At 56.9% G+C, this 27,017-nt stretch overlaps 1 protein-coding gene across 5 annotated transcripts; it reads right to left on the reverse strand.

Annotated features, from left to right (window-relative positions):
• CAMK2A (calcium/calmodulin dependent protein kinase II alpha) lies at nucleotides 1–26,984 on the reverse strand. Of its 5 annotated transcripts, XM_005147201.3 has the most exons (19): nucleotides 26,873–26,984; nucleotides 21,598–21,692; nucleotides 18,214–18,273; nucleotides 15,214–15,268; nucleotides 14,832–14,897; nucleotides 13,338–13,410; nucleotides 13,005–13,107; nucleotides 12,408–12,491; nucleotides 11,869–11,963; nucleotides 11,372–11,494; nucleotides 10,559–10,642; nucleotides 9,216–9,258; nucleotides 7,730–7,770; nucleotides 4,028–4,060; nucleotides 2,900–2,948; nucleotides 1,917–1,992; nucleotides 1,052–1,146; nucleotides 450–687; nucleotides 1–334 (listed from the first exon to the last, which is right to left on the reverse strand). In XM_005147201.3, the coding sequence occupies exons 1-18, from the start codon at nucleotides 26,932–26,934 to the stop codon at nucleotides 455–457; spliced, it is 1,470 nt and encodes a 489-aa protein (XP_005147258.1). In that variant the 5' UTR covers nucleotides 26,935–26,984; the 3' UTR covers nucleotides 1–334; nucleotides 450–454. The 5 variants fall into 5 exon arrangements, with proteins under 5 accessions (XP_005147258.1, XP_005147259.1, XP_030903183.2 ...); XM_005147202.3 differs by lacking the exon at nucleotides 4,028–4,060 and having other exon boundaries at nucleotides 110–334; XM_031047323.2 differs by lacking the exon at nucleotides 1–334 and having other exon boundaries at nucleotides 455–687; nucleotides 1,917–2,064; nucleotides 26,873–26,934.
• Nucleotides 26,985–27,017: the final 33 nt, after the last annotated feature.

Here is a 27,017-nt window from a genome sequence, read left to right on the forward strand (position 1 = left end):
AGGAGACGTGCTGGATAGTGGGGGGGTCCCACCAACGCCATGCAGCTGAGGGCACATCACCTCACTGGCCAGACACTCGGGTTTAGGTTCATGGTTTCTCTTTTCTTGGTTCATGCAGAGGAAGGGGTCCCCGGCGGGGTGGAGGGGTTCGATGGGATGTTTGCGGGGTGCCGGCAGGGCTGTTGCGTGTGTGCAGTGAGAAGCGAGGGGTTATTCCAGCGGGAACCAAGCAGCAGAGCCAACAGCCAAAGTCCCGTAGGTGAAGATGTCGGAGGGGGCGTCCCCTTGGTAGTCAGTCAGTGACAAACCCGACACGGGCAGGACCGCACTTCAGCTGCAAAACACAAATCAGGAAGAGAAGGAGCTTGCTCAAACCATCCCTTTGGCAGAGCATCCCTCTCCTTATCGCTTGCATCGTCCCCTCCTGCCCCCCATCCCCAGAGCCTCACAGGGGTTACTGTGGTAGGACCGAGGGTGCACCGGATCTGTGGAAGTGGACAATTTGCCATTTGCCATCCCGGCGGTGCCAGATGCGGGTCTCCTCGGACTGGGCAGTGCGGGGAATCCCTCCCGCATCCACATACTGTGTGATGCGGATATAGGCGATGCAGGCGGACTCGTCTCCCATCAGGTGGATATGGGGATTCAGGATCGTCGTGTGCACAGGCTTGCTGTTCCGGGACCACACTGAAGAGGGCACAAGGACAAGTGGCTTTAGGCAGGGGAAACAGTCTGGGTGGCTTTTGCAGTGCGGGAAGGGGAAATGCTTGGTTTAGGCTCTCTGCTTGGAGGGGCTGAGTCAGTGCTGCATGGGTGGGTTCAGGATGGGTCCACCTAGCAAGCAGCTAACCAAACAACTCCTCTGCATGCAGCCTGTCCCCAGCTGACCTAACAGGCTTGATTCTCCTCCTGCTGGAATCTTCCAGATCAGCCAGAGATGCTCCCAAAACCACCCTTACCCTCCTCTCTGCAGGAAGCTGATGGAGGTCAAGACACAGCCGGGCCCATGGGAGGTGGGAAGGGTCCCTCAAGATGCAAGGGGGCTGCTTACGGTTTTCGAAGTAGAATCGGTGGAAATCCAGGCCTTCCACGAGGTTGCCCAGAGCCTCGGGCTCGAAGGCAGTCATGCCAGGGTCACACATCTTCCTGGGGAGGCAACAAGGGCAGAGGAAAGGGGGAGGTTATCTCAGGCACGAGACCCTGCAAGCCCATGCTCAGGGTGACGCCCTCAGCAAGTAATTCAAGCAGAACTCTGACCTCAGCCCTGTATGCTGCATGAAGCCCACCCCAGCTCTCCTTCTGCCCACTGACTGCAGCCGGGACCCCAGGCAGGCAGGGTAAATTCTCCATCATTCACCATCTCAAATTAAACCTCCCAAAACATGGCCATCTTCTTTGTAAGAAATAAAAACAGCAGGGAAAAAGTCAGCTTCTCTGCTCTGCATCAAAATATCCCTGCTGTGATTCTCTGAGGCAGGGATGAAACCTGCACTCCCTCAGACAACGCTAATTAAATAGGCCTTAGACACAGAAGGGTACTCTGAAGAGCATCAGCTCAGCAAGTAGAAAGCAGTTATGCTCCCAAACAGCCTGTGGCAATCTGGATATAATGGATACCATGGATGCAATGTTCCTTCCTCCACCATAAATCACGTTTACAGTTATTCATCTTTCTGCAAACCAGAAATAGGCTCATCCATAATAATGAGACCAGAGAGCTGTGGTCAGTTTAGTGTGAGAGAAGCATCAGGTTTGGAAACCTATGTCCCTGCCTGCCGGTTTCAATGCCACACCACCACATCAACCTGGTCACCCTGGGCAGCAGTAAAACCTTCTGGGCTGCACTTCCAGTGGAAGCACCCACTCTGGGAGGCTGAGCCCGCACCCCAATCCAACTCCATGCTGAGCATACTCACGTGTAGGACTCAAAGTCACCATTGCTTATTGCTTCGATCAGCTGCTCTGTGACTTTAATGATTTCTTGTTTCCGTACTGTTGGTTTAAAAAGAAACAGAAAATGAAAGGAGAACACGAAGTGCTGGTGTTGCAGCATCACTGAGAGCTCTTGTTTTCATTAGAAACAGACCACACAGCTTTGGGGGATGTTGGAAACGGTCCGGCGAAAAAGCAGTGGGAATGACTTAGGAGAGAGATGTGGGAAAGGGCTTTCACCCCTGGAAGTCAGGGCAGCACAGAAAACCCCTGTATTTTCCTAAAGAGCAAAAGGGCTCATCACCGAGTGGTGAGCTGCCCTTGGCCACTGTTGGCTCATCAGGGAAGGGACTGGGCTGCAAGGGCAGGCTTAGCTCCCTGGGATGCACGAGGAGCTGTCAGAGGTAACTCTGGGCTTATGAACAACGCTCTGCTTCAAATGCAAAGCAGCATCATGCTTGATTTAATTCAAGGATTGAGGAGAGGAACACCTACCACTTCCCAAGCACCACCTGCCTTCCCCAGGAGGACTCATGTCCCATTAAACCTCATGCCAGGCCAAAGTCCATCTTGGTTTGGGCTGAGATCACTTGAGAGACTTTACAAATTAGCACTGATATGTTATTCCCTGGGTTATTCTTAGAAAGCTGACTCTGGCAGGCAGGTGGGAGGCAGGGATTTCCCCTGGAGGCTATTCCCAAAGGGCCATTTCTTTTGGAGGAGCAGGCAGCTGGGCTGCTATCCCTGCAGATTCCTGCCATTTCCGTGCCTGCTTTTAGGGAACATCCCTATTTCTGGGACACCCCATCGTCCCCACCATCAGAGGATCAACCTCTGACAGGCTCAGAGGCAGCTCCACGGTGGTGTGTTTCTCCAAGGCCAGTATCTCATTAGGGATGGCCAGACTAACGACCCCAGGGCACCCTCTGGAGCATCCTGCCCGCTTCCCCTGTGCCTCCGCCGGTACCTTTGGTGTCTTCATCCTCGATGGTGGTGTTGGTGCTCTCCGACGATTCCTGAGCAAAGAACAGAAAGGAGGGACGGGGCGGTGAGAGGGGCCATCTCCCCACGCCAGGTGGAGCTCGTGTGTCCGACAGCCCCCCGAGTCCGACCCGACTGTGCCGACGGATGGAAAGCAAGGAAAACACCAGCAGGTCCAACCCGTCCTCAACCACAGCTCTAGGGCAGCGCTGGCAGAGCCCTCCCTGACCTCCACTCCTTGTAGCCAAGGGCACAAGAGCTGGGCTGTGGAGGGTCCCGTAGGAACGGCGCTGCCTTTCCTACCGACACCTGTGGGGACAGAGATGGGGCAGGTCCAGGGGGGTTTGGTGGGTTCCTAGGAGCGTTGCCGGAGGGGCAGGGAGAGGGGCTGTGCAGGGGTGGAAGACACCATGTTGACTGTACGATAAAGAGAGAGATGTACAAATTAACAGCGAGGAGGAGCTGGGATGAGAAAGAGGGGACTGTGCAGGAGTGAGAGAGACCACACTGACCGCAGAGTAGGGAGAGAAATGTACGATAAAACAGAGTGCTTCCAAGACCCACATGGACCATCGAAGGCTGAGACACAGCTCTTTCAAGAAACAGCTGAGCACTACACAGATTTTTGGGGGAAAGAGGGGTTCTGACCCCCTGTCTCTCTCCAGGAGCCCCATCAAGGCAACTCTGCTAGCGGAGCTAGAGCAATGGCTCTGCTAGCTCTTCCCAGCAGAGCCTTGCTTATGTATTACCCATAATACCCCGATGTAGGTTGGCAAGGTGTCCCATGACCATACAGTCCCCGCAGAGGCATGGAAGGTGTTTCTCCAAGGCTCCTTGGACCGATGCAGCCTGCAGACCTGAGTCAGGAGAACTGGGAGAAACGGCATGAGAACCCATCAGCAAGAACCAGGGCTGGCTTCCTACCAGCCGGTGGCCAGCAAGTGCCTGCACCAACCCTGTTTATGGGGTTTGTGGGTGATACGGCTTTGAGATGTTCCCTCCAACCCCGGTGTCCCTTCTTCCCTACCCCGAGGTAACTTCCAAAAACGGGGGGAGCTGGAGCATGTGGAGGCGCCCAGCAATATCGGCATTGAGGAAGACGAAGGACACTCACCATTAACTGAACGCTGGAACTGGACTTTCTTTTCTGGAAAAACAAGGAGAAGAGATGGAACAGGAAGAGACACAGAGTGAGAAAGGCTGAAAGCAGCACGTGAGAGGCAGCAGCTCCTGAGCCACCCTTCGTGGTCCTCTTGGAGGGTCAAACGAAAGGCACAGGGGGGTGCTCCTGTAGGGATGTGCTGCAGGCTGTGGTGCTGGGGGTGCCATGCCAGTTCCCTCCCCATGCTCCTGCTGGCACCTGACCTGCCCCAATCTCTGCTGTTGCTCATCTCAAGGACCTGGCTAGTCCAAAAGGGAGTCCCCTAGGACTTGATGGCCACTCTGGTGGCTTTGTGAACAGGCCATCTGGTTCGCAGGAACAGGAGTGGGATGCTGAAAAGCTAAGGCAGCTCCACCACCCTGCACCCTGTGTGTATGCCATACTGACACTGAGGCTCTGGAGCTGTTCTGGGTGCATCTGCCCATGCTGCTGACTAGAGTGGAGATGCTCAGTTGGCTTTGGACCTAGACCACTACTAGTCTGGCTGGTTAAAGCCACACATACTTGTCTCCATTCCTGACCACTGCCAGTAGGCTTTAAGGCTCTGGGGTTGGATGACCCCAGAGCCACGTTTCTGCCTGCAAATCCAAACTATTTCTGGCCTCTCCTTCCTTGCTGTGTTCTGCTTCCCATCTCCATCTTTACCCAGGAAACAGGGGGATGTCCATGCTGGCCTCATGCCCCTTCTCCACCTCTGGCTCCCAGGGGATGAATCACAGCAGGCAACAGGGATCACCAGCATGCAGGAATTAGAGGCTGCAGTGCCAAATAGCAAAGTATTTACCAGCACATTTAACAAGGCACTGGCTCTTCTGCCCTCACAGGGAAAGCAGCACAGAGTGCAAACCTCTTGGAAAAGCCCATGGAGCGACCCATTAGGGTGCATGTGTGGGCTGCAGTGTAAAAACTATTGATACCCATTCCCCCTCACTGCTCCTTTCACATCCTAAATGGCTCCCAGCAGTAGCATCACTGTGTTTCCCCCTCTGCTGATGCAGCTCTCTCCTCCCTCACCAGGTCCTACATTAATCCTCGTCCCTCCTTCACCAAAACAACAGATGCCCTAAAGGGCAGCGTGAGCTGCTGTACTTCAGAAGGAACCTCGTGTGGAACAGAGCTGTTGGAGTGGGGCTGACAGCTGCTGCTACCCAGGGATGTGAGACGGGGCAGCAAACTGCAGGAGTTTCAGACGCAACAGAATGCAACACAAAGCAGTGACCGTGTCAGGTCTGGACATACAGTAACAGGATGCGACACGGGGCAGTGAGCTCATTAATTTAGGACGGGACAGGATGTGACATGGGGCAGTGAGTTCATTAGTTTACAATGGGACGAGATGTGACACTACACAGGGCAGTGAAGGTATCATAACTGCTGGGACCAGACTTCCCACAGACCCCAGTGCAGGGCTTGAGAGGGAGTTTTGGTCCCATGAATGCTTTAGCAGGGGAGGAACCTCCTCAGGAGGGTGTTTTGAGTCCTCAGGCTTGGGCTAGCACCATCCCTGTGCTGCAGGACTGTGCGGGCAGGCTGCGAGGCAGCAACCTGCTGCCCACTGCATAGCTTTGGGCAGGAACAGCAGCGGTGGCTGCTCCCATGGGGATGGTCAGTCCAGCAGATTCCTCCATAAGGGGACACAACTCTTCCTGCAATGACCCACACCACGTAGCCTGACGCACAGCCCTGCTCTGAGCAGGCAGGACCGTTCCCTTCCCACCCAGACAAGGCAGGTTTCCACTTTCCTGCCTCGCTTTTCCAGCAAGATGGAAAGAAATGACCACTGACCAGCGATGCCCTGACATGTGCCAGCTGCCCATGGAGGGCCATTAAAGCTTTGCCCAGAGCACTCAGCCTCCCTGTGACCCATGACTGGGTTATGCTGTAAATCCCCCCAGATTAAGCATGGGAATGAGGTGGGAATGGTAATGCTGAGGGTGGCCAACATAAGCAACCTGTTGGGAATGAGTTTGCCTCTACTTTGTCTTCTCTTCTACCTTCTGGCAATCTAGCCAGCTTGTCTCACCTCCACTTGCTGGAAAGGGGGTAATAGAAATGCAAACTCATTCTGCAGAGCCTGTGCACCCTCTTGAGCTGAGTGTTGGCTGGCTGACTGCACTCAGGGTGAATCCTCACTTGCTGCTTTCCACTCTCCAACAAGGGGTTGAGGACTGGGGATACCAACCAGCCTCTGAAACCAGACCCTCCTCACTGAGTTGCAGTGATGGGCTAGAAGCCTGTTTACCCAAACCAGCTATTTTGCTACAAGTGCCCCACTTCCCAGGATAACAGCTGCCCTCAAAGCTACTTTGAAGTCCAAGAGGGAGTGTCATTAGCAGGTTGGGCCAGCAAATGGTCTTCTACCACCACACCATCCCAGCAATGTTAGAGATGAAATTCAAGGCTGTCCCTTTCTGTTGGGCCAGGCCTGATGAAGCCTCTCCCTCCACCAATCTCCTTTACAGCTTAAAAATGCATCTCCTGATGGCTCTTAGAGAGTCATATCATAGACTCATAGAATGGTTTGGATAGGAAAAGACCTTAAAGCTCATCCAGTTCCAACCCCTGCCATGGGCAGGGACACCTTCCACTGGAGCAGCTTGCTCCAGAATTGCCTGTTGTGGAGCTGAGCCCAGGTTCGGAAGTTGTACATGGTTGTCCTGTCCCAGCTGCTGGGTCTGGAGAAGTGGAAGAAAGACAATCCAGCCCCAGAGCCCTGGCTCCACTGAGGGGGGCAGCAGCCAGATGGGGGCTCTGCAATCCCCAAATCCTGCTCCCCTCACAGCCCAGCAGCTGGGGCCCTGTGGAAGGGCCCGAGGAAGGAGAGCAGCCATGCTGCAGTCAGGCTACCAGAGCTCTGCCTGGCCTGGCCTGTGGTGGGGAATGTGATCACACCAGCTCTCCCTGCTGGTGATGGCCTGTGTCCATGAGGGAACAGGTAAGGAGAGACCTTGGATGGACCGTTCCTTCCTGCAGGAGTTTGGCAGAGCTTGCTGACCACTGCCAACCACCACATCTCCGTATCACCACAAGAAGCTGCTCAGCAGCAGGAATTCACTGCCTCCAGGAGCCACCTTGTCATGGCCTGGCCCTGCATTGGAGGATCAGGCGAACCGGAGGGGTCTGCAGGCCAAGAAAACAAGCACCAGCTTGTTCTGAGAGCACCACCAAGCCATTTATTCTGCCGAGTATCACCAAGCTGCTTTGCTCTGCCTGCACTGGGCGCAGCAGGCCAGCAGTGCTGAGAGGGCTGAAGACACCCATGTGCCACCCAGCAGCACCTCAGCCCTTGGGGACAGGACGGTGGGGACGAGCCCAGCCCCAGCAGTCACACGCTGGGGCGAGCAGGGGATGCAGCCACCCATCTCATTTGATGGGTGAACCCCATGTCCCCTGTCCCCTCTCCTGGTCCAGCCTCTGCCTCTCCCCTTCCCTGGGGGTCAGCAATGAAACGCTCTCCTCTCTCCCCTCTCTGGGTGCGCTGAGCACCGCCTGTCCTGGCAGGAGCCGAGCCCAGGCACACACAGGGACAGCCGGGCCAAGAGCTGCCCTTTCCAACACCGGGGGCCGCGGGGCCCGGCGCTGCACGGAGACCCCCCCGCAGTGCCCCGCAGCAGCGGAGGGCAGGCGGGACAGGGCGGCGGGGAGCGCGCTTACCTTCACGCCGTCATTCTTCTTGTTGCCACCGCTCTTGCCTCCTGGGGAGAGGAGGAAGGAGATCAGGAGAGCCAGGCAGGGCACCAGGACCAGCAGGGCGAGCAGCAGCAGCATGGTGCCGGGCGGCAGGATCCCTCGGCAGCAGCGGCGTTCGTCCTCTCTCCAGCACACCCCTCAGGGGTCACGGGCCCGGCCTGCCCCGGTGGCTCCGGCCAGGGGCATGCCCAGTCTCCTCGCGTCACACTATGGGGGCCGCAGGGCTGTGTGCAGGGGGTGCTGGTGCCCCAGCGTGGTGCAGCGCTGTGGAATGGGCTCCCCGCCTGCCGCCCTCTAATTTTAGCCCCACGCTGCCCGGATCATGTGCTGCGGGGCCGCCGACAGCTGCAGCCGTGCTCTGACATGGATGGAAAGCAGGCGCCTGCCCCAGCGCCCACCGCCCGGCCCGCACTGGGACACGCTGGGATCGGAGGGGCTCAGTGCCGTCCCCTGCCGCGCTGTGCGTGGGACAGGCAGCGCGGTGAGAGATGCTTTTGGGTTTCCTGCCCTTTGATGCTGCGTGTCCCGGCGGCGCGGGGGCTGACACCGGATCCCCCCAGCTGCTGGGCTGCTCCAGCCCCACCGCAAGCTGCCCACAACGTGCTAAATGTGGGACCAGCACGATCCCCCCATGACAAATGCGGATACCAGCCATGGACACAGCCCCAGCACCCAGCGGGGCCAGCAGCCCCCATGTCCTACACCTCGCTCCTGGGGTGCTTTGGCAAAGCACCCATCTAACACCAAGCAGATGCCACAAGCCCCCTCAGCAAGCATACTGGGCTTGGCTGGCCCGTCCCATCACTGCAGCACCTCTGGCTGTAGGTGACAGCAAGAGGATGAGCTCTGTGCCTGGGAATGGTCAGGATGCACTGATCCCTGATTGTGGAATCCCATCTGCAAGCCTTACTTCGAGGCAGCAGGGTGTCCCCAAGAGGACACTAGAGCAGGGAAGCTTGTGGATGTGTCATTACCTCTCCTCATGCAAAGGCTGGCTCCTTGCTCTGTTCCTGTGTCTCTATGCAGACTTTGGGATACAGAGAGCAGGAGGCAATCCCTGCAGGATCAAACCCGAGGGACCCCGCAGTGGAAACTAGGGAGCTTTCCATCACTTTTGTGGTGCGGAGGATGCTCTCCCAGAGCCACAAACATCTCCAGGAGGACACTAAACCAGCTTGAGCGCTGGCTGCCCTCAGCACACACATCCCTACCCCGGCACAAAACAGATGGTTGGATGTAGACTAAACCTCTGGGGACCACTGTGCCTCATCCAGACACCTCTTCTCTTGCATCTCAACCCAGCCTGTAACATGGCCTGGAGTAGCACACGATACCATGCATCAGGCTGCAACCTCAGCCCCACTGTGACACCAGAGGCAAAGCCGGTTCTCCAGGGACCCTATGGGTTTCCCTGTAAGACAAGGAGGTGAGCCCCGGAGATGGCACCTACCGGAGAAGTTCCTGGTGGCCAGCATGGTGGTGAGGATGGCCCCCTGAAAGACACAGAAGGCAGAAGGAAAGGGTGTGCTGGGCCCTGGCCCCCCGCATCCCTCTGCTCCCCCCAGCCTTAGGGATAGAAAGCCCTGCTCATCACCTGTCCCCAGCCACCTCGCTGGAAGGAAGCAGGCCCACAGGATTATATCCTCCTCCTGCCATCAAAAGCATCCCTGGGTACCCGACTCTATATCCCCAGCGTTGGGTTGCATGCTCCAAAACTGCCTTCCCTCCAGGATTAAAGTGATATTAAATATCCCCGGGGCACATTTCAGTCTCATTCTACCTTGCCCTGGATGTAGCACGACTCCCCTGACCGGGGCTGGCAGCAAGGGGAGACACTGGGAGCGGAACCGGATTTCATTGCAATCAAATCTGTGCCAGCTAAGTGCAGCAGGCCAGGGATTTTTCCTGGGAGCCACGCAAAGATCACCACCACAAAACAACATTCATAAACATGCTTCCCCTTTTCCAGCCAAGGCTACCAGCTAACTGCTCAGGGAATAATGGGATTACTGCGGACGGATTGCTTGCGGTAATGAATTACTAGTTTGAAGTGTGTGCCTGAACTAATTTGATTACTTGTCTAGCCAAAAAGTAATAATAGTTTATAGCCAGTTTCTTTCCATGATAATCCTGTTAGTGGCCTGCAGCTGTGCTGCTCTGTGCCACATCACCTCCAGGCCTGGAGCGCTAATGGCTCTGATTGTGGCACAAGGCAGAGCTGCCCCATTCTGTGTCTCTGGCTCTGGGGGAAGCACTGTGATGTCCAGAGCCTGCTCACAGCACTGTGCTGAGGCTCAGAAGCATCAGGAAGGTGCATGCTTGGCAGTGAAGCCTGGGGAGATGGTGATTTTGGAGGGGGTCCAGGCTGCGGCTCATGGCAGCATCCAAGAAGGGGAAGCTTGTGGGGTTGCTGGCATGGATGAACCAGAGCTGTTTTCCTGTCTATGGATCACTTTGCTCCTTGCCTGCCCAGTGGATTGCTCATTATGCAAGGGGGCTTCCCTGTGCCCCTCAGATCCATGTCGTGCCCCACAGAGGAGCTTCCTCAACACTGACTCCAGTGGCAAAGTCCTCACATCGGTGCCCAGGGCAGCCGTGTGCCTCAGTGCTTTCCTTCACCATGGCTTTCCTCTGACCCCAGCCAGATGCAGCACCTGCTGCACTCACTCTCTTTTCCCTTCCGCAACAGGGCTCCCCCAATGTCTGTTACCCCCCTGGCACCACCCTGTCCTTTCCCACATGGGGACCAAACCCAACATGCATTCTACAGCCAGCTTGGAGAGTATGAGTTACCTTCAGCTTCCTCCGGGCATTGAACTTCTTCAGGCAATCCACCGTCTCCTGCCTGTGCATGCATGATGCCACAGTGGCACGGTGCTGGAGGCAGAGAGACACAGCTCAGAGCAGGCCCAGGGTAGGAAGCGGCTCCCCAGGCCCTGCTCATGTACATGTACACGTGTGAGATCTCCCATGGCCGAGGCAGAGGCCAGAGCTGCCTGCAGCAGCAGCAGGAGATGAAACTTTAATAGGCAGCAAGAGATCACAGCTTTGGAGTCAGCAGGATCTGCTCTGGCAAGGGGGTGCAGGCAGAGCTGCCTGACCAGGCAGTGTGCTCAGGGTCTGCACATGGTGTAAGATCCCGGGGTTAAACCCACGGACTCCTCCTGCCTTTAGGTGCTGATCCATGGTGAGATCCAGCAGCTGGAGCAGTGGGGTGCAGCGAGCAGGGGGGGGGTTGCTGATGGAGTAAACATGAGCCTCCACCCACCATCCCTGAGGAAAGCTCCCCCCTCCCAGCACACTGTAATGCCAAGGAACCAGCCTGTCCCCACCAGGGCTGGGAACATGTGTGTCTCTCCCATCACCAGCTCTCCGGGGACATGCTGTTTGCATTCACACTCCCGGCTTTTCTCTGCTGCAAAGCCTCAGGGAAAAGACTGCTCTGAGAGCACTGTGAGGAACCATGCCAGGAAGCATCTTCCCAGGATGGAGAAGAGAGCCAGGCAGTATGTTTGATAACATGTGCTCCCGGTAAGATGTTCCCCTCTTGTGAACCCCCACATCTCCAGATCTTCGATCCTAACCACTGAGTGCCACCAAACTCACTGATATCCAGGGATGCTTCAGAGCCTCTGCTGCTGTGATGCGCTTGGATGGGTTTATGGTCAGCATCTTGTTGATGAGATCTTTCGCTTCGGGAGTCACTGTGTCCCACTCAGGGGAGGGGAACTGCCAAAGCAAAGGGACCATGGTGAGAGACTGCAGGGAGCAATAGAAGGAGCAGAAGCCCGTTGAGTTGGTGCTCCTGGGACAGGTTGGGGAGACAGCAGCAACTGGAAGGAGCTGCCAGATGGAAAACGGAAGAGCAGGAGTGGAGGGAGAAAAGTGGAAGGCCTGGGATGAGACCTGTCTGTCCTGCAAAGGGGAACTGAAACAGGCCAGTGTGCACGTGAGCACGGCAGCTTGGACAGGGCAGAGGAAGGAAACTTGCTCACATCTGTCTGAATTTGTCCTGTTGCTCTTCTGGAGCAGCAGGCTGCAAGGCAAGGACAGCAGCAGAGAGGGAACACTGTGAAAGGGGGAAGCAAGGCAGATCCACTCACATCATAAGCCCCAGCCTTTATCTGCTGGTAGAGTCGGTGCTGGTCTTCATCCCAGAAGGGCGGGTACCCAACCAGCAGGATGTAGAGGATGACGCCTGCCCAGGAGAGATGTGGGATCAGTGAGATAGTTCACTGTTGGAGGTATGAGCAAACTGAACCCAGGGAATGGCCCAACTCAAGCAGAGAAACTGAGGCATTAGGGAAACGGAAGGCTTTACTCCCTGATTAAGGAGCAAAAGGCTTGTTGGTGGGTCCAGCTCCATGCTGATGTACTCAGCAGCTGGGGAGATACATGGCAGCCACCATGCACAGCCTCAAGCTACGTGCCCTGGCAGGGCTAGGCAATGCCTCCTCCTCATTGCAGGTGGAAGAAGGCTCCCCTACGGCTGCTGCTGTGCCACTTCCTAGTGAATCCTCCACCCTGACCTCCTGAGACGTGTCTAGCAACTGTGACTCAGTACACGCTGGATGAACAGCCTGCCTCATCCCACGCAGCCATCCCGGCCCTCTCCTGGCATTTCAGCCCCGGTCTGACTTACCACAAGCCCAAAGGTCCACGGCTTTGCCATAGGGATCCTTCCGGAGCACCTCGGGAGAGAGGTATCCCGGGGTGCCAGCAAAACCTGGGACAGAGAGCTCATCACACACTGCCAGGATGCAGCTCCCATCCCCACACAGCTCACCAGCATTGCCATGAGAGCCAAGAGCCCTGGCCCTGGTACAGGCCAGCCCAGTGGGACAGACACCCTCCCTCCAGAAACCTTTGCTTATCCCAAAAGCAGAGCAAACTGTGACACCCCAGTCTGGTGCCTCAGGCTGGAGCGCTCTGCCATGCACATCCAACACTCGGAAGAGGCTTTCCTCCCCCAGGGTCTGCCCCTGTTGCTGGCTCATTCAGCTCACCAGCACATGTCGGTGACTCACCACATCCTATGGAGCTGTTTGCCTGTGCCCTGGATCAATACTGGGCTGTTTCCAGGGGCTCAGCTGGAGCCATCAATCTCTGCCTCCCAGCCTGGTGCTGCCAGGATGCTCCCATGACTGGGGTTCAGTTCCTGGGAATGCGCATCCCTCCTGAACCCCCCCTGACCAAATGAGGGCTGGAACATGCCCCACCTCAGGTCAGTCCTACTCACCAAACCATGCTTGCTGGTCCCCTTCCACCTCTATGGCGAGGCCGAAGTCAGCCAGCTTGACAGCAGCACCCTTCAGCTTGGATGCCAGCAGCAGGTTCTCAGGCTGCAGGAGGAGAAAGGGGTTGAAGAGGAGCAAAACACGGACTACAAAGACCTCTCTAGCCCCTCTCCCTTGTGCTGTTTCACCCCAGAGCTGGTCTTTGCCCTGTGGCTTTCCAGAAGCCCTACATGCTGTTTGCTGCTGTTTCGGTTGCCTTGGAGGACAATGGGCATTGTTCCACAAGGTTTTGCATGGCATACGGGGCTCACAAGCAATTCCTCTGCAGCTCCTACCTTGAGATCCCGGTGGACCACCCCCATCTGGTGACAGTGCAGGACGGCCTCCAGGATCTGCTGGATGCAGTGGCTGCGGGAGACAGAAGAGAGCTCACGGAAATGCCAGCAGGGCACAGTTCTCTTTGACACTCTGCTTGGCTGCATTTCACCCCCTGCTCCTCTCCCCATCATGCATCCCACCAGCAGCCCTGCAGCACAGCTCGGTGTCCCCCTCACCAACAGCCACACAACTGTAGAGCAGTTGTAACCCAGTAAGAAACCCAGTCACTGCGAGCATGGGGGCTACAGCTGAACCCATGGGTTCCCCATAGAAGCAACAGCAGAAGGGAGCTGGAGACCAGTGGTGTAGTCAAAGTGTGAGCCCAGATTTGGTCTCCAAACCCAGATGTGCTCCTCTAACACAGAGGAACCTTCACTTCAGCCCCATTTCCCTGGCCTCCCCTAACATGGGTGGCTCTTGCTGTGTCTGTTGGCTTTGTATCTAGTTTGTCAAACCCCATCTCTGCTGCACGCACGAGAAAGGAAGGGAAAAAGACCAAGGCGATGATCACTCCTGCTCCCAAACAGCTGTGTGCAAGGCAAAGTGCCTTTATTTACATGTATTTGATTTTATTTGCATGACACTAATAAGTGGATGAGTTGTAAGTGGATTAAGCACAGGCAACCCATTAAATGAGATTGCTTTCTGCAATATTTCCACGCAGACAGAGTTTACCACTCCCTTGGACATTTGTATGAGCTCTGCTTATCCTGGGGGCAAAGCCAAGAGGCACAGCAATAGCTGGAGAGATAGCTGTGAGAGCCCCTCACACAAATGAGGCTCCTGCTGTCCCCTGGCTGAGCTGCATGGACTGAAGGGGTGGCTCAGATGGTCCCAGCCCCTTGCCTTTGCAGCAGGGTACCTGGTGCCAGAGGGATGATGGGCAGAAGCAGAGCTCCAGCACATCCTCCCACCCAGCCTGTCTTTACTGCTCCTCCTTAGTGCTTGCAAGTGGTAAATGCCAGAGAGATGCTTGCAAACGATGGTAGTGCAGCTGCAAGGGGAAAGGGTGAGGACCGTGTGGTGTCTGTGCTATCATGCTTCTGGCTGGGGCACCAGCATGGTGCTGGGCTTCCAACCTGCCAGACCAGGGAGCCTTGGTCCTTCACAGGGACATCCGATGTGGGCTGTGCCATCAGCCCGGGGAAGAAGGATGCTGTGAGTGATGGCTGGCAGAAGTCTTATTCAAGGGGAAGCCATCCCTGCAGTAACACACACAGCTCTTGGTGCAGGGGCTGAGTGAGTTAAAAAGAGTTGGGTTTGCGGCTGGTTTTTTTTCCACTACACATCTGGTTTATGTGGATGTGCCACAGAGAGGCTGTAAAACACCTCCCAGCATGGAAGAACTTGTGCTGTGCAAGCCAGACATGCAGGACCCTGGGAGGGAACAGTTCACAGGAGAAGGGGACAATTGCTGTCCCCTCCACAGCCCGGCGTGTGTCCATGCTCACCTGGCGTCCGCTTCGCTGTAGTATTCCCTGGCCACAATGTCCTCAAACAGCTCCCCACCAGTGACCCTGCAGCAGAACAGGGGAAGTCACACTTGGCCATCTCAAAGAGCTGCATTGATTTACAGCACACTCAGTGCTGGCAAAACCCTCCAGAATACCACTGCAACATGCACAGGGGGAGCACTGGGTGTGCAGGGCACAGATTGCCCTCTGCCTGGCTCAGGGGACCCAAGCTTGGCTCAAACCCAGCCTGTGGGAAGGTTTTGGGTGAGGTGATGGATAGGGGAGAGTTGGGGGGGGCTGTGGGGTGCAGGGTGCATCACCCTGGGGTGGAAGCACACAGCTGCCAGTGGATTAAGAGATGCATTTAACTATTACTCACAGGTCAAATATCAGGTAGTGATGGCCCTCTTCAGAGATGCTGTCATGGAGCCTCACTGCAGCAGAGACAGAAGGGTTATGGGGTATGTTTGTCTCTCACCCTGCTCCCCTTTGGGCACAAGCAGGAGCTGGGGAATGGCAGAGCGGGGATATTCCTCCTCTTGCTATTGCTGCTGGCTGGACACCAGCACATCCCCAGCCTCGGGCAGGGGTGCAAGGCTCAAAGGTCACATCCAAATCAGGGATTGCCCAGGGCTGGTGCCTGGCCGAGGTCCTGGGCAGCTGCTGGGCTATCTTGGGTAGGCTGCAGGAGCAGGAGCCCCAGCCCTCTGCCCCATCGGGGTACACAGAGAGCTCAGCCAGACACTGGCACTGCTCTTGACCTTCCTTTCCTCCTTGGGCTGTCTCAGGTCAGGGATATCCAGGAATCACCAAGGGATAAGTTTCCTTCGGAGGCAGTGCTCTCCCTGTCTCCCATTTCTTCCCGTGGGGCTGCATCTCACCCTGATCATCACACCAATGGGCACACCACGCCAGGTACAGGTTGGTGCAAACCTGTTACCCTGCAGCAGGTTCTGGTTATTCAGGCTTATATTCCCACTTGGATGCTTCCCCACTGCTGGCCTCTGCAGACATCCCCTGTACTCCAAAACCTCTGTCTGCTCCCTGGTTTTCTCCAACACATAATCCCAGCTTTTCCGCCCTCCTCTGCTGGAAGAAACATATTTCCTTCTGTTTCATCCTTCCTGGAAGGGATCTGAGGGTATTGCACCAGGGATCCTGCAGAAGCCAAAGTGTTCAATGGGGGATTAGGTGCGTTCAGTACAGATAGGGTCAGTGTAACCATAAGCAGATGGTCCAGATACATCCCCTGCTTTGGGAAGCCCCATTGCTTGTAGCTGCCAGGAGCCAGGAATAAAGTATAAGAAAGAGCAGCCTTTCTAAATATAGCCTGATCCGACAAGTATCTGTTACTGGCCATAGTCACAAAGAGCTGTGCCAGCCAAACCACTTCAGCTCAGCACCAAAAGCCAAGGCAGGGGCAGGACACAGCTTCAGGACTGAGAGTCAGAAGGTTTAACCTGGAGTTAAACCTCCAGGGTTTCCCCAGCAAGGAAAGATTCCCAGTGAGGAAACGCAGCTTTGGGAAACCACAGCTCTCCCTGATACATCACCCAGTGCTGTGGATGTGCTGCGGGTCCTGGAGCTGCCCTTGGCCACCCATGCGAGGCTTCCTGTGCAGGGCTCTCCCGCAGGCACAGTGCAGAGCACAGATTGGTTCCTCCAGGATCACAGCCACAGCGTGGCATTCCCATAAGGAGATGAAGGGGCCCCTCCTCACAAGTCATGGGCCAGCAAAGCCCCTCAGCAGCTGGGATGCTTCTCCTTGAGAGAGAGGGAGAGCTGTTTTCTGCCTTGCCTTCCCCTTGCCCCTCGCAGCAGTGACTCCTCTTCCTCTCATTAGGGCTGGCCTGCAGTGGCAGAGCTCATTCCAGCTCCTGGTGGGTAATTATCTGGCTTGTGCTGCATGCAAGGGAAGCTGGAGCCCAAGTTTCCAAGCAGCAGGAGCAGTGGGGGGGGAGGTGGAGAAGAACCTCCTGGGTATAAATAGAGGAGATTGGGCTGTCAACATCTCATCCCGTTAACCCCTTCCAGCCCTGTGCTTAGAGCAGGGGTGCTCTGAGCCTGCAGTCTCTGCAGGTCATGGCCAAGGAGGTGTGGTGCAGGGATGAGGGAGCAGGGAAGGCAACGGGTTCCTCCATTTCTAGTATTTCTTGTCATTCCCACACTTTACAGCACATTTCCTTTAGGTCTCAGCAATCCTTACATGGATTTTGGAGCAAAGGAAAGGCTTCAGTTGCTGCTGTGTCCAGGGCAGGCTACGCTTCCCACCAGGACTGCAGGGAATGGGGTCCAGCTGAAGCAGGGAATGAGGAAGGATGGCAGCTGGATCCTGCAGTGTCCAGCACCCCAGCAATGCAGGGCAGAGCTGCCACTCACCCGTGTGACTCAGGTAGATGGAAGCTGACAGGCTCCTTCCAAACTGAAGTATTTATGGAGCGGGAGCTGCAATGCTGGTCCCAGTGGCCCTGGGTCTGTCCCCCTTCATCTGCTGCAGGACAGCTTGGGAAGGACAGATCCAGGCCACTGGGATCAGTGGGGGGAGCATCTCCTGGCTGCAGATTTCAGGGCTGCAGAGCTATTGTCCTGCCCCTAAATGCTTTCCCCAAAGGATCCCACTGGGGTTGGCACATCCTGGGGTGCAGTGGAGAGGGGATTCATCCCCATTCCCACTGCTGAATCACGGGCATCAGCATCAGTCTCAGAGATGGGGTTTGGGAATTCTTTTTGCTGCAGTTTTTTCCCCTCCCTTCTCTCTCTTTCTCTCCTTCTGGCCTATTTTTGTCTTTTGCAGGGGCTCAGGAGTTTTCCTGAAACAGCTTTTCCGAAGGAGGCTACTCTCAGATGGACGGTCGGTGGGAAAGTCTTCGCTTCCCCCCGCCATCGCTCCTCCTACACGCCCCGTGCTGCTGCTGCTGCTCCAAGCTGCAGCCGCTTTTTGGAGCATGCAGAGGAACACAGCACCCGGGGAGCGGGAGAGGAGTAAAAATAGCCCCTTGCAGCCTGCTGGGGCCCCGCTTCTCCCCCAGGAGCTATGGCCAAGTGGGTTAGATAGGAACGACCCCCCTGCGCGCGGTGGAAGCCTTTCTCCCCATGACCCCGTTTGGAGGTGCTGCTTCCCGTGAGGAAGAGGGGGGATGCTCTGCAGATCTACAGGGCAGACACTGAACTCATCTTCTCCATCTCTGGGGTGGTGGCTGGAGCACAAGGGAAGGACAAAGAGCCCATGGTGCTGCAGGTAGGGTTATGTTATTGAGAGGGACCCCCCAAGCCCTGGCAGGAGCATGGGAGAGCAGTGGGGCACGGAGCCAGCATGGAACAGTGGCACATTTACCCAGCTGCTCGGCTGGCAGGCAGGGAAGGAGCAGGATGTGCTTACCGATGTTGGGGTGCTTCAGCAGGCGGCAGATCCGGGCTTCTCGTTCCAGCTTCTGGTGATCTGAAAGAGGCAACAGCCCTAAATTAGGGTCTGGGGAAGGGAATAAGCTGCTCCCAGCTCCTGCCATGCTCTCTTGGATGAGCTGCCAGCACAGGGATGCTGGTGGGGATAGAGCAGCTGGCAAGGAGCAAACCCATCCTTTTTCTGCTAAAGAATGGGTCTGGGGACATGCTCAGCATCAGGGCCTGGTGGACAGTACCTGAGCGTGGATGCAGCCCCCAGCCACCAATGCCACAGGCAGTCCTGGGCTTCTGATGATCCCTCACCCTCTTCTCTCCTTTCTGTTTGCTGAACAGCCCCAGATCATCTCTGGAATACCCCAGAACTGCCCAAGTTATCACTGCCAGCAGCACTTGCTCTGTTTTCTCTAATGCAGTCAAGCACAAGCACTCAGCAAGGGCATTCCTGGCCCTGCTGATCAGCGAGAGATGTCAGGCTGAAATGGGGCCATCCACTTCACTCCCTTCTCCATCCCCAGCTGTTTCACACCAGGTCTTTGCTTTCTTATATCACAAAACCCTGGCTCTGAAAATCTGTTTTGGTCTGGCGCCGGTCTCCAAACAGGCAGCACAGGTCCATCTCCCTGGCTTGTGCCAGGCTCAGCGATGTGAGACAGCAGAGCTCTGGGCAGAGCAAATTGAGCTGAGCCAAAACAGGCTCCGCTCTGGGGCAGCTCAGAACGATTTTCACATCATTTTGTCTCTTTTTCCCTGGGTCTGCACTTTTCTCCCTCCTTTTACCTGCCCCAGCCACCCTGCATGGAGGTGCTTGTCTGCAGACACTTCACGCTAGAAGGAACCCAGAAGTGAGGCTATAATTAGGGCTGCTTGTCTCTCAGTGCTATCACTGTTACCTTGCAGGTTCACACCCCAGAGTCTCGCTCTGCATCAAACCAAACCTCAGTGCTTCTGATGCTGAGACATCAAGGAGATGCAGCCCATTCACTGCTGGGGCTGGAGCTTCCCCAAGGCTCAGCATCCCCCATGCAGCAACTGTGGAGCTCAGCACAGATGAGACATTCGCTTGGTGTGGATTCTGCAGCCTGTGCTGGGGTCTGCAAGCCAAAGGCTGGGACAGTCTTGTTGGCCTTGTTCAGCCCCCAGCAGTGTTCCCCCTACGGGGAGCAGCCTTCCCAGGGTGGGCCACAGCCACAGGGACAAAACAGGGTTTAGGCTGTTGCCATTCACAACCAAAATCCATTGTGGAGTGTAGGACAGGGAGAGGATGGAGGCACAGTGTGACCAGTGAGGACAAGCACTTCTCTGGGCAATGGGGACTTGCTTTCTGCCCCTCTTTGCTCCTGCCTTACAGTGACCATAGATGAGTCACTGATTTTCACTCTTTGCCTCAGTTTCCCCATCTTTAACCTGGAGCCAAATGGCCCAAGGGGAATCTCGTACACAACAAAGCTCCTTTGCTCGCTTAGAAGAAGCCAGGGATCACAGGAAAGGGCAGGGAATGCAACCCCATCCCTTTCCCACCACAAACCACCCGACTCAGATCCATCTCCCTGGCTGAGCCGCAACACCCTCAGCTCCATGCAGCCCCCCAGGCGCTGGCCCCCTCTTTGTACCCTCGCAATCTGTCACCACCACAACGCCTGCGCAGGCAAAGCCGGGCACAGGCGGCCTGGCGGGAGGCTGGTGTGCTTTGATAAAGTGCAGACAGCACAGGGAGGGAGTGGGAGACCAGCAAAAACCAGGCAAAGAGGAGAATGGATCTGGGAGATGAAAGGGGGAAGAGATGGAGTGCTTCCAAAGGGGAAGGGGCAGCGCTGGAGAGCCAGTGGCACCCAGGAGGGGCTGGGAAATGTGCTTAACCCCATGGAGTGAGGGCTAGGCACATCCCTAAGGGAGAGTGGTTCCTTGTTCGGCTTTGGGGATTCCCTGCAGCACCATTCCCTGTGTTATCACTGCAGAACCGGGGGTTCCAAGGCCATTAGCAGAAGCAGGTGGTGATTACAGCAGGGAAAATAACCCCAGTGAGCTCTCCCCAGGGGACAGAGGGACACGGAGCTAAGGCAGGGACAGCGGAAAGCCTGGAAGAGGATGGAGAGGGGCAAACTGCAGGAGCGGGAGAGTGGAGGCAGGAGGGAGCAGAGGGAAGGAGGCTCAATCTGCTGCTCCAGGCGGCCCTGCAGGCCAGGAGGGGTTTGCTGCCCACCCCGCTGCTGGCCGGGCTGTGGGCAGGAGCTGAGCACCGGGACCAGTACACCCAGCCCGGAGCCCTGGACCGGGAGCCTTCAGCCTCAGAGGAAGGAATAGTCCGCATCCACAAAGAGGGATACTGGGGAGCTCAGCATCAGTGCTGTGCCTCTTCGGCAGCACTGCAGGAGGGAGATTGAAAAACACTGCTTTAATTTGGGGTCAGAGAGGAGTTTGTCACCATTTTCTGCGTTTCAGTTTTGCCTGTGGAGGTGAGCAGTGGCTTTAGGGAAGGAAACCAAAGAGGGAGTTAATTAAACCCTCGCTCGCTCCCGGCACCCATCCTGCACTCCCTGATGCACCCGGACAGGAGGAGCCAGAGCCAGGGGCATGGCAGCTGCTGTCCCAACCTCTCCATCCTCCTCATTGCAGCTCTTGGGGCAGATGCTCTGGGGCAGAGTGGTCCCTGCCTCAGGGCAAAGGCTCACTGAAGGTTTTCTGTGCTGGCTCAGCTCAGCCTTGCCCGGAGGAGCAGCCAGAACAGACCCACCAGTGCCTCTTCCAGCACCAGCATGCTTCACCAGAGCAATTAATGAGAGAGCAGCGAGGGGTGAGGGACCATCCCTGGGCAGCAATGAAATCAAACCTCCACTTGAAGGATCTTCCCATCTCGTTGATGCAGGTACGTGAATAAGGGAACCTGCAGCCCCTGAGAGCGGGGACGGAGGTCACCTCTCAGAGGTGATGCTCCCAAAATAACTGAGCTACCCAGCATCAAGGCTGGCAGCAGTCTGACTTGCTGCAGGGCTGTATCCATCACTTTGCCACAATATGGTGTGCAGGGTGGTGGGGGGGTCTCAGGGAGAAATGGGGTCCTGCAGCTCCCCAGGCAGGTTAGGGTCTGGGAACCCCCCACACCCCTGTTATATCCATATGACTGGATGGGATGCAGTGAGCAGCCATGATGGCATCTCCTTGGGATGTTCACTGCATTCATAAAGGAGGTCAGTGTGCACCACATAGAGACAGGGTGGGATAAGGGGTTCCTCCACTGCACATTTAACACCCCTGCCTTGCTGTACATCAAAGGCATCATCCCAGAACCATCCAAAGGGCACAAATTCCTACTCCAGAAATCCTGCTCGCCTCTCACCTCCCCAAAACCACCATCAGCACCTACCTCGAGCAGAGAGCTTCTTGGTGTTGATGATCTTGGCTGCATACTCTTGTCCTGCCAACACCTTCACACATCTCCGGACAATGGAGAAAGCACCCCTGGGAAGACAAGAAGACAGAGGGAGAAATGAAGGGCTCAGCTCTGAATGTTCCTGTGGGGTGAAGGACAGGGATGAGGCTGAGTCCTGGGCAGGGAAGGGGGTAAATTGGCTTCCTTGCACCACTGTCCTTGGGGAATGAAAGGGACAGGCACATGGGTGAACACAGGATTTGCCTCTGGGACACCCCAGGCACCATGCACCTTTCCTCCTCCTCTGCTTCCCAGGCTCTGCCCTACTTATTCCCTCGGATAGAAAGGGCAGTGATTTACCAGGGATATTGGCTCCGAGGGACACCAGAATGGCTGCAGCCACTTCAGTCTTTGTGTGTGGCTTTGCATGCTCTAGACCATGCGATCACAGCAGCACTTTGCAGAAGGGTGTTAGCACCAGCCACGGGTGCAGGCCAGAGGTGCAAGGTGCCCCCATATGCAGAACTGAACAGAATCAGCACAGGGGACCCTGCAAGCCAGGACCATTGCAGCCGAGCAGGATGGGTATTGATGCTGCTGCTTGCACACACATGAGACAATGTGCAAGGGTCTCCTGGCAGGAAAACGAGCACGAGTGTTTGGGATGCTCCAAAGAAGCCTCTCTGCCCCCATAACCCACACTGTGAGCCCTGCCAGCTCGTAGCACCGAGAGCACACCAGTGCGATGCTGAGAGCTGCGGCACTGCACACACACAAACGCATGCTCCAGCCCTGCTGAGCACAACCTTTGTACCAGGTTCCTTCCCTGCCAAACCTTCCCAATCGCTAAAATAACAACTATCAAAAGCACTCCCACCTCCAGCCCCACCTCCCCCCCCCCAGCTCCCGCTCCCTGCTGAGGAATAAAAGGCCGCAGGCTGGCGAGCAGCAGCGGATAATTGATTTTACTGATGGGGGCGGGTGGAGATGGGCAATTTGGGGTTGAATGGGATCTTTAGGAGAACAGGAGAGCAGCAGGATGTGGAGGGATGGAGATGGAGCCCCAGCGGAGCTGGCAGCCCACGCGCCCAGTGCCGCCACGCAGAGCATCGCTCACGGCACGTGCCAGGGGAACAGCATCCCGGTACTTCCCAGCCTCCCCATCCCGCTGTCTGATCCCGGCTGCTGGAACAGCTGAGCTGAGAATATCCCTGTAGTGTGAGGGGGGGGATAATTGGAGAGGGGGAGCAAAATGCGTTGTATCCAGCTTAACGTGGGTGCAGGAGATGGGAGCCATCACCTGCCCTGCGGTGCGGTTCTCCTCATCGCGCCGGGAACCCTGCACAGCCCGGGACTAGGGGATTCCTGTGTATCCCAGTGACCCATCTTTCCTATTTTTTTCTCCTAAAGACATATGTGCTGCTCTTGCAGTGCCAGAAGTGTCTGCAGCAGCAAGTGCAGGAAGCAGGGAAGCCCTCATCCATCCACCACAGCTCAGGGTCTCTGTCCCAGCCACAGGATTTTGCTGCAGGATGTGACATGGGGTTAGAGGGATGTAGATGTCCCGGATGCCCTGGAGGCTGTGGGACCCATGGCCTCTCCTGATCCCAGTGCCCACAGCCACTCACTCATCCATTTATTCAAACTAAACCGAATGGCAAAGAGGGAGCCGTGGGATGTGGGATGCAGCATCCAGGCATGGGATGTGCTGCACTGACACACAAGAAGGTCTCACACCCCTGCCTACATTCATGGCTTTTGGCTTCACTGGGCCTTTTTAACAGAAACCAAACGTCTCTTTGGGCTCCATGAAGCACAGGCAAGACCCTGCGAGCCCGGAGGGCAGAGGGGACACAATGCACTGGGTGCAGGGCACCCCAGGTACAGCACACTTGCCGTAGCCTCACCCCAGTCCTAGTCTGGTCCTTCAGGGAGTCCCTCCTGCACCAGGGGCTGCCTGTGGGCAGTGCAGGGGGTACCAGGCAGGGAGCTCAGCCCCATCTTGGTGCAAGAACCCCCTTGGGAAGGAGACGTGTCCTGCTCCCTGGCCATGGGTAGTGGTGTGGGTCAGTTCCCTCCTGGAGTGCTGGCTCTTCGGATGGACCCCAAAGCTGTTGGCAGCTTGGGGTCCCCATCTCTGCCTAGCTCCGAGATGAGGCATCCATCCCAGGCATGACAGCATATCCCAGTTTTAGCACTGGACCACGAGTAGTGACCATGTCCGTGCCCCCCCCCCCATCGGCTGCCATCTCAGGGTGCCCCTGGACCCACAGCCCAGCAGCCAGCCCTGTCCTTCCATCCCTGAGCTCCAGCACCGCTGCATCCCAGCCCCGCAGCCCTTGGCCCTTGGGCCAGGTACGGACCCATCCATGCCTCTGCCCCACGGCCTTCCCCCGAGCAGCAGCTCTGCCACGGGGCTGCTCCGCTTCTCCCTGTTTCACACCTTCCCTGCCAGCGCTGGGCTGCGCTGCTGCCGCCCTCCCTCTCTTCAACACCTCCTCCTCCTCCGAGGCATTTTATCTCCTCTCTCCCTCTCGGGAGCGCAGTGTGGGCTGGGCAGGTTTTGTTCCTCCGTCTTTGCTTTTTTCCCCCTGGTCTCGTTGATAACCCCCGTGTCCCGCAGCTCGGCTCGAACCGCTCAGAGCCCTGCCTGCCCCAGCCTCACCCTCAGCCTGCCGGGGAGGCGGATCTGCAGGTGCCGATGGAGACGCACTCATGTTTGTCCTACTGCAGGGGGGCCGTGGGCAGGATCCTTGCCCCCTCGCTGATCCCCACCTTCGCCTGGTCCCCTCTGCAAACACAGAGCGATGGAGGGGATGGGAGCAGCCCATTGCTTGCTGGGCTTTGCCAGGGATGCAGGAGTGGGTTTTCCACAGGTGCACGTCCCCCGCTCAGCACAGATGCCTTCCCCATGCCTGGAAGGTGCAGAGGATCATGCCCCATGGGGCAAGCTCTGCAGTCCCCCCATCCACAAAGCCCCTTTGTGGTGCTACCATTTGATGCGCAGGACCTTAACCCCCAGCCTACCTGGGTGTCAGGATGGGGAACAGAAGAGGAGGTGGCAAAGGCTGCAGCAGCCTGGCACCCAGCACCAATCCTGCCAGCCAGGCTTGGGGACACCCCAGGGGACTGACCCTGTCCCTTGGGGCAGCAAATCCAAGATGGACCCTTTCTGAGCTTCTGTGGAATGCTGCTTCCCTTTGGGGTCTGGATGTGGGAGAGCTGTGCTGTCGCCCTGCTTCACCCCTGCCAGTCCCCGCATCCGAACTGGCACCAGGAGCATCTCACTGCAGGAGGAATGCTGTTTCCCACCATGAGCACTGTTGCAGCAGAGCAGAGGTGCAGCTCCGTCCTCATTTCCTTCTCTAAGCCCAGAAAGTGGAAATTTCCCCATGGGAAACCAGTGATTTTTGAATGTGCCAGGATGTGCTGGAACTCATCCCAGTGGAAAATCCCCGACCAGCTCCACAGTGCCTTGACCAGCCTGGAGAAGCCCAGAAGGCCCTAAGCTGGGAGCACACCTCTGTGCTGCGGTGGTACCTGCCCGCCGGAGTGGAGGGGAAAGCTGAGGGATGCTCCATGCTGGGAATGCTATTGGAGCTCAGTCCCTGCATCACCCTAGGGGTCTGGTGGGCTGGGGTATGATGCTCACAGGGAGCTGGCACATGTTCCTTTATTCAGGAGCGTATCAAAACACATCTGTCAAGGAGGGTTTACACTGCGGTGCTGAGCAGCGTGGGCAGCCCCCGAGTCTGGGTGCTCAGCCCCCAGCGTCAGCACCCTCCTAGCAAAGTGCTGCATCCCAAACACATCCCAGTGCTTCCCATCGCTCCTGGCCTTCACGCTCCCCTCCACATCCCTGCAGCCACATCTGCCCAGGCAGGCCCCAGCAGCCTCCCCACAGGCTCCCTGCAGCCGCTGCCTCTCCTGCCCACCCCCTGCCACCACCACAGAGCCTCAGAGCCCAGAAAAGCCAAGAACTCTCTGGAAAACCAGGTCCCAAATCCCACCTTGCCACCAGCTCCCTATTCCCATGCCCACAGTGCCAGTGGGGACTGTCCCCACTGCAGGAACCTGCTCCCTGACCCACTGCTACCTGCCAGAACACCAGTGCCAAGGGGATGGATGTGCACATCCTGGGACTGTGCGTTCTGATTGCATCCAGGGAGCTGCACTTTGTGCTGCTGTTTGGCTGGGGAATATTAACAGTGTTCAGCCTGGCCCAAAGTCCTCCCCTGTTTCAACCTTCGATTTCTCCATCCTCATCCTCTCCTCACCCCCATTTCACACTCCCACGTGTGCGGGTATAGGTTTAAGCACAGGAGATGCGGGAATGCAGGGCTGGAGCCTATGGATGGACACAGCTGCACATCCAAAGCCCAGGTACCAACCACCCGGTGCAGGCACCACCTTTCTGAGCTGCTCCTATGGGAATGTGGCCACACGCCCCAGATTCACAAACCAGCTCCAAAAAAAAGGCACAGAAACCAAAACACAGGCACACGCCTGCTCACTCCTGTACCCGCTTCACAGCCACACGCTCGGGGAGACACGGAGCATCCCTCCCTCAGCCCCGCATGGAGGACCTGGAATCTCCTGGAATCCTCCCCGGGATGCTCCGTGTCCCCCAGGATGCCGTGCACGGGCGTTTCTGTTTGCATACACATCACACCCTGATCCAGGCACACACGATTACACCCGGACCTCCCCAGTTGAGCCCTCCAGGAGGCAGAGCAGGGTCAAGCTGTGGCTCACCCAGAGTGATGCTCACAGTGGGATAGGGGTGGGAGACGCCCCGACACTGTCCGAGTGGCACCAGGGGCTGCCGGGCAGGCTGGGTCACCTGCAGAACCCTCCAGACCCCAGGGAACCCACACGGAGAAATCCCCTAAGGAAATGCAAGGGGCACCCGCGGTTTGGTTTTCCTCCTCCGCGATCCTGTCCCTCCTCCCAGCTGGAGAAGTTCCCAGCGGAGCCAGCAGAATCCTCATTCGGGAGCTGCTTTTCCCTAGAAGTGGCAGCCGCCCCCTTCCCTGGGCAGCTCCAGCCTCCTGGGGTTGACCCCAGCTCCTGACCGAGCACCCACACTCAGCAAGGGATGGAGCATGCAGCCCCCAGCCTAACCCAAATTCCCCCAGTCCTAACCCAAATCTCTCCCCACCTCTCCCCAGTGCATTTGCTCCATGCCTGTTTCCTTTCCCCCATCTCTGGCAGTTCCCAGCTGGGGCACAGCCCCACTCTGTGCATCCCATCCCCATCTCCAACTTACTTGCCCAGTTCCTCAAAGAGCTGGTACTCCTCAGTGAAGCGATTGCAGGTGATGGTGGCCATTCCGAGGGGCTGGAAATGCTCCCTCACCAGTACCGAGTTTGGGACAAGCAGCTCTCCTCTCGCTCCCTCCCTCTCCGTGTGCT

This window comes from Melopsittacus undulatus, chromosome 10 (genome assembly GCF_012275295.1).
Source record: "Melopsittacus undulatus isolate bMelUnd1 chromosome 10, bMelUnd1.mat.Z, whole genome shotgun sequence".
Taxonomy (NCBI): domain Eukaryota; kingdom Metazoa; phylum Chordata; class Aves; order Psittaciformes; family Psittaculidae; genus Melopsittacus; species Melopsittacus undulatus.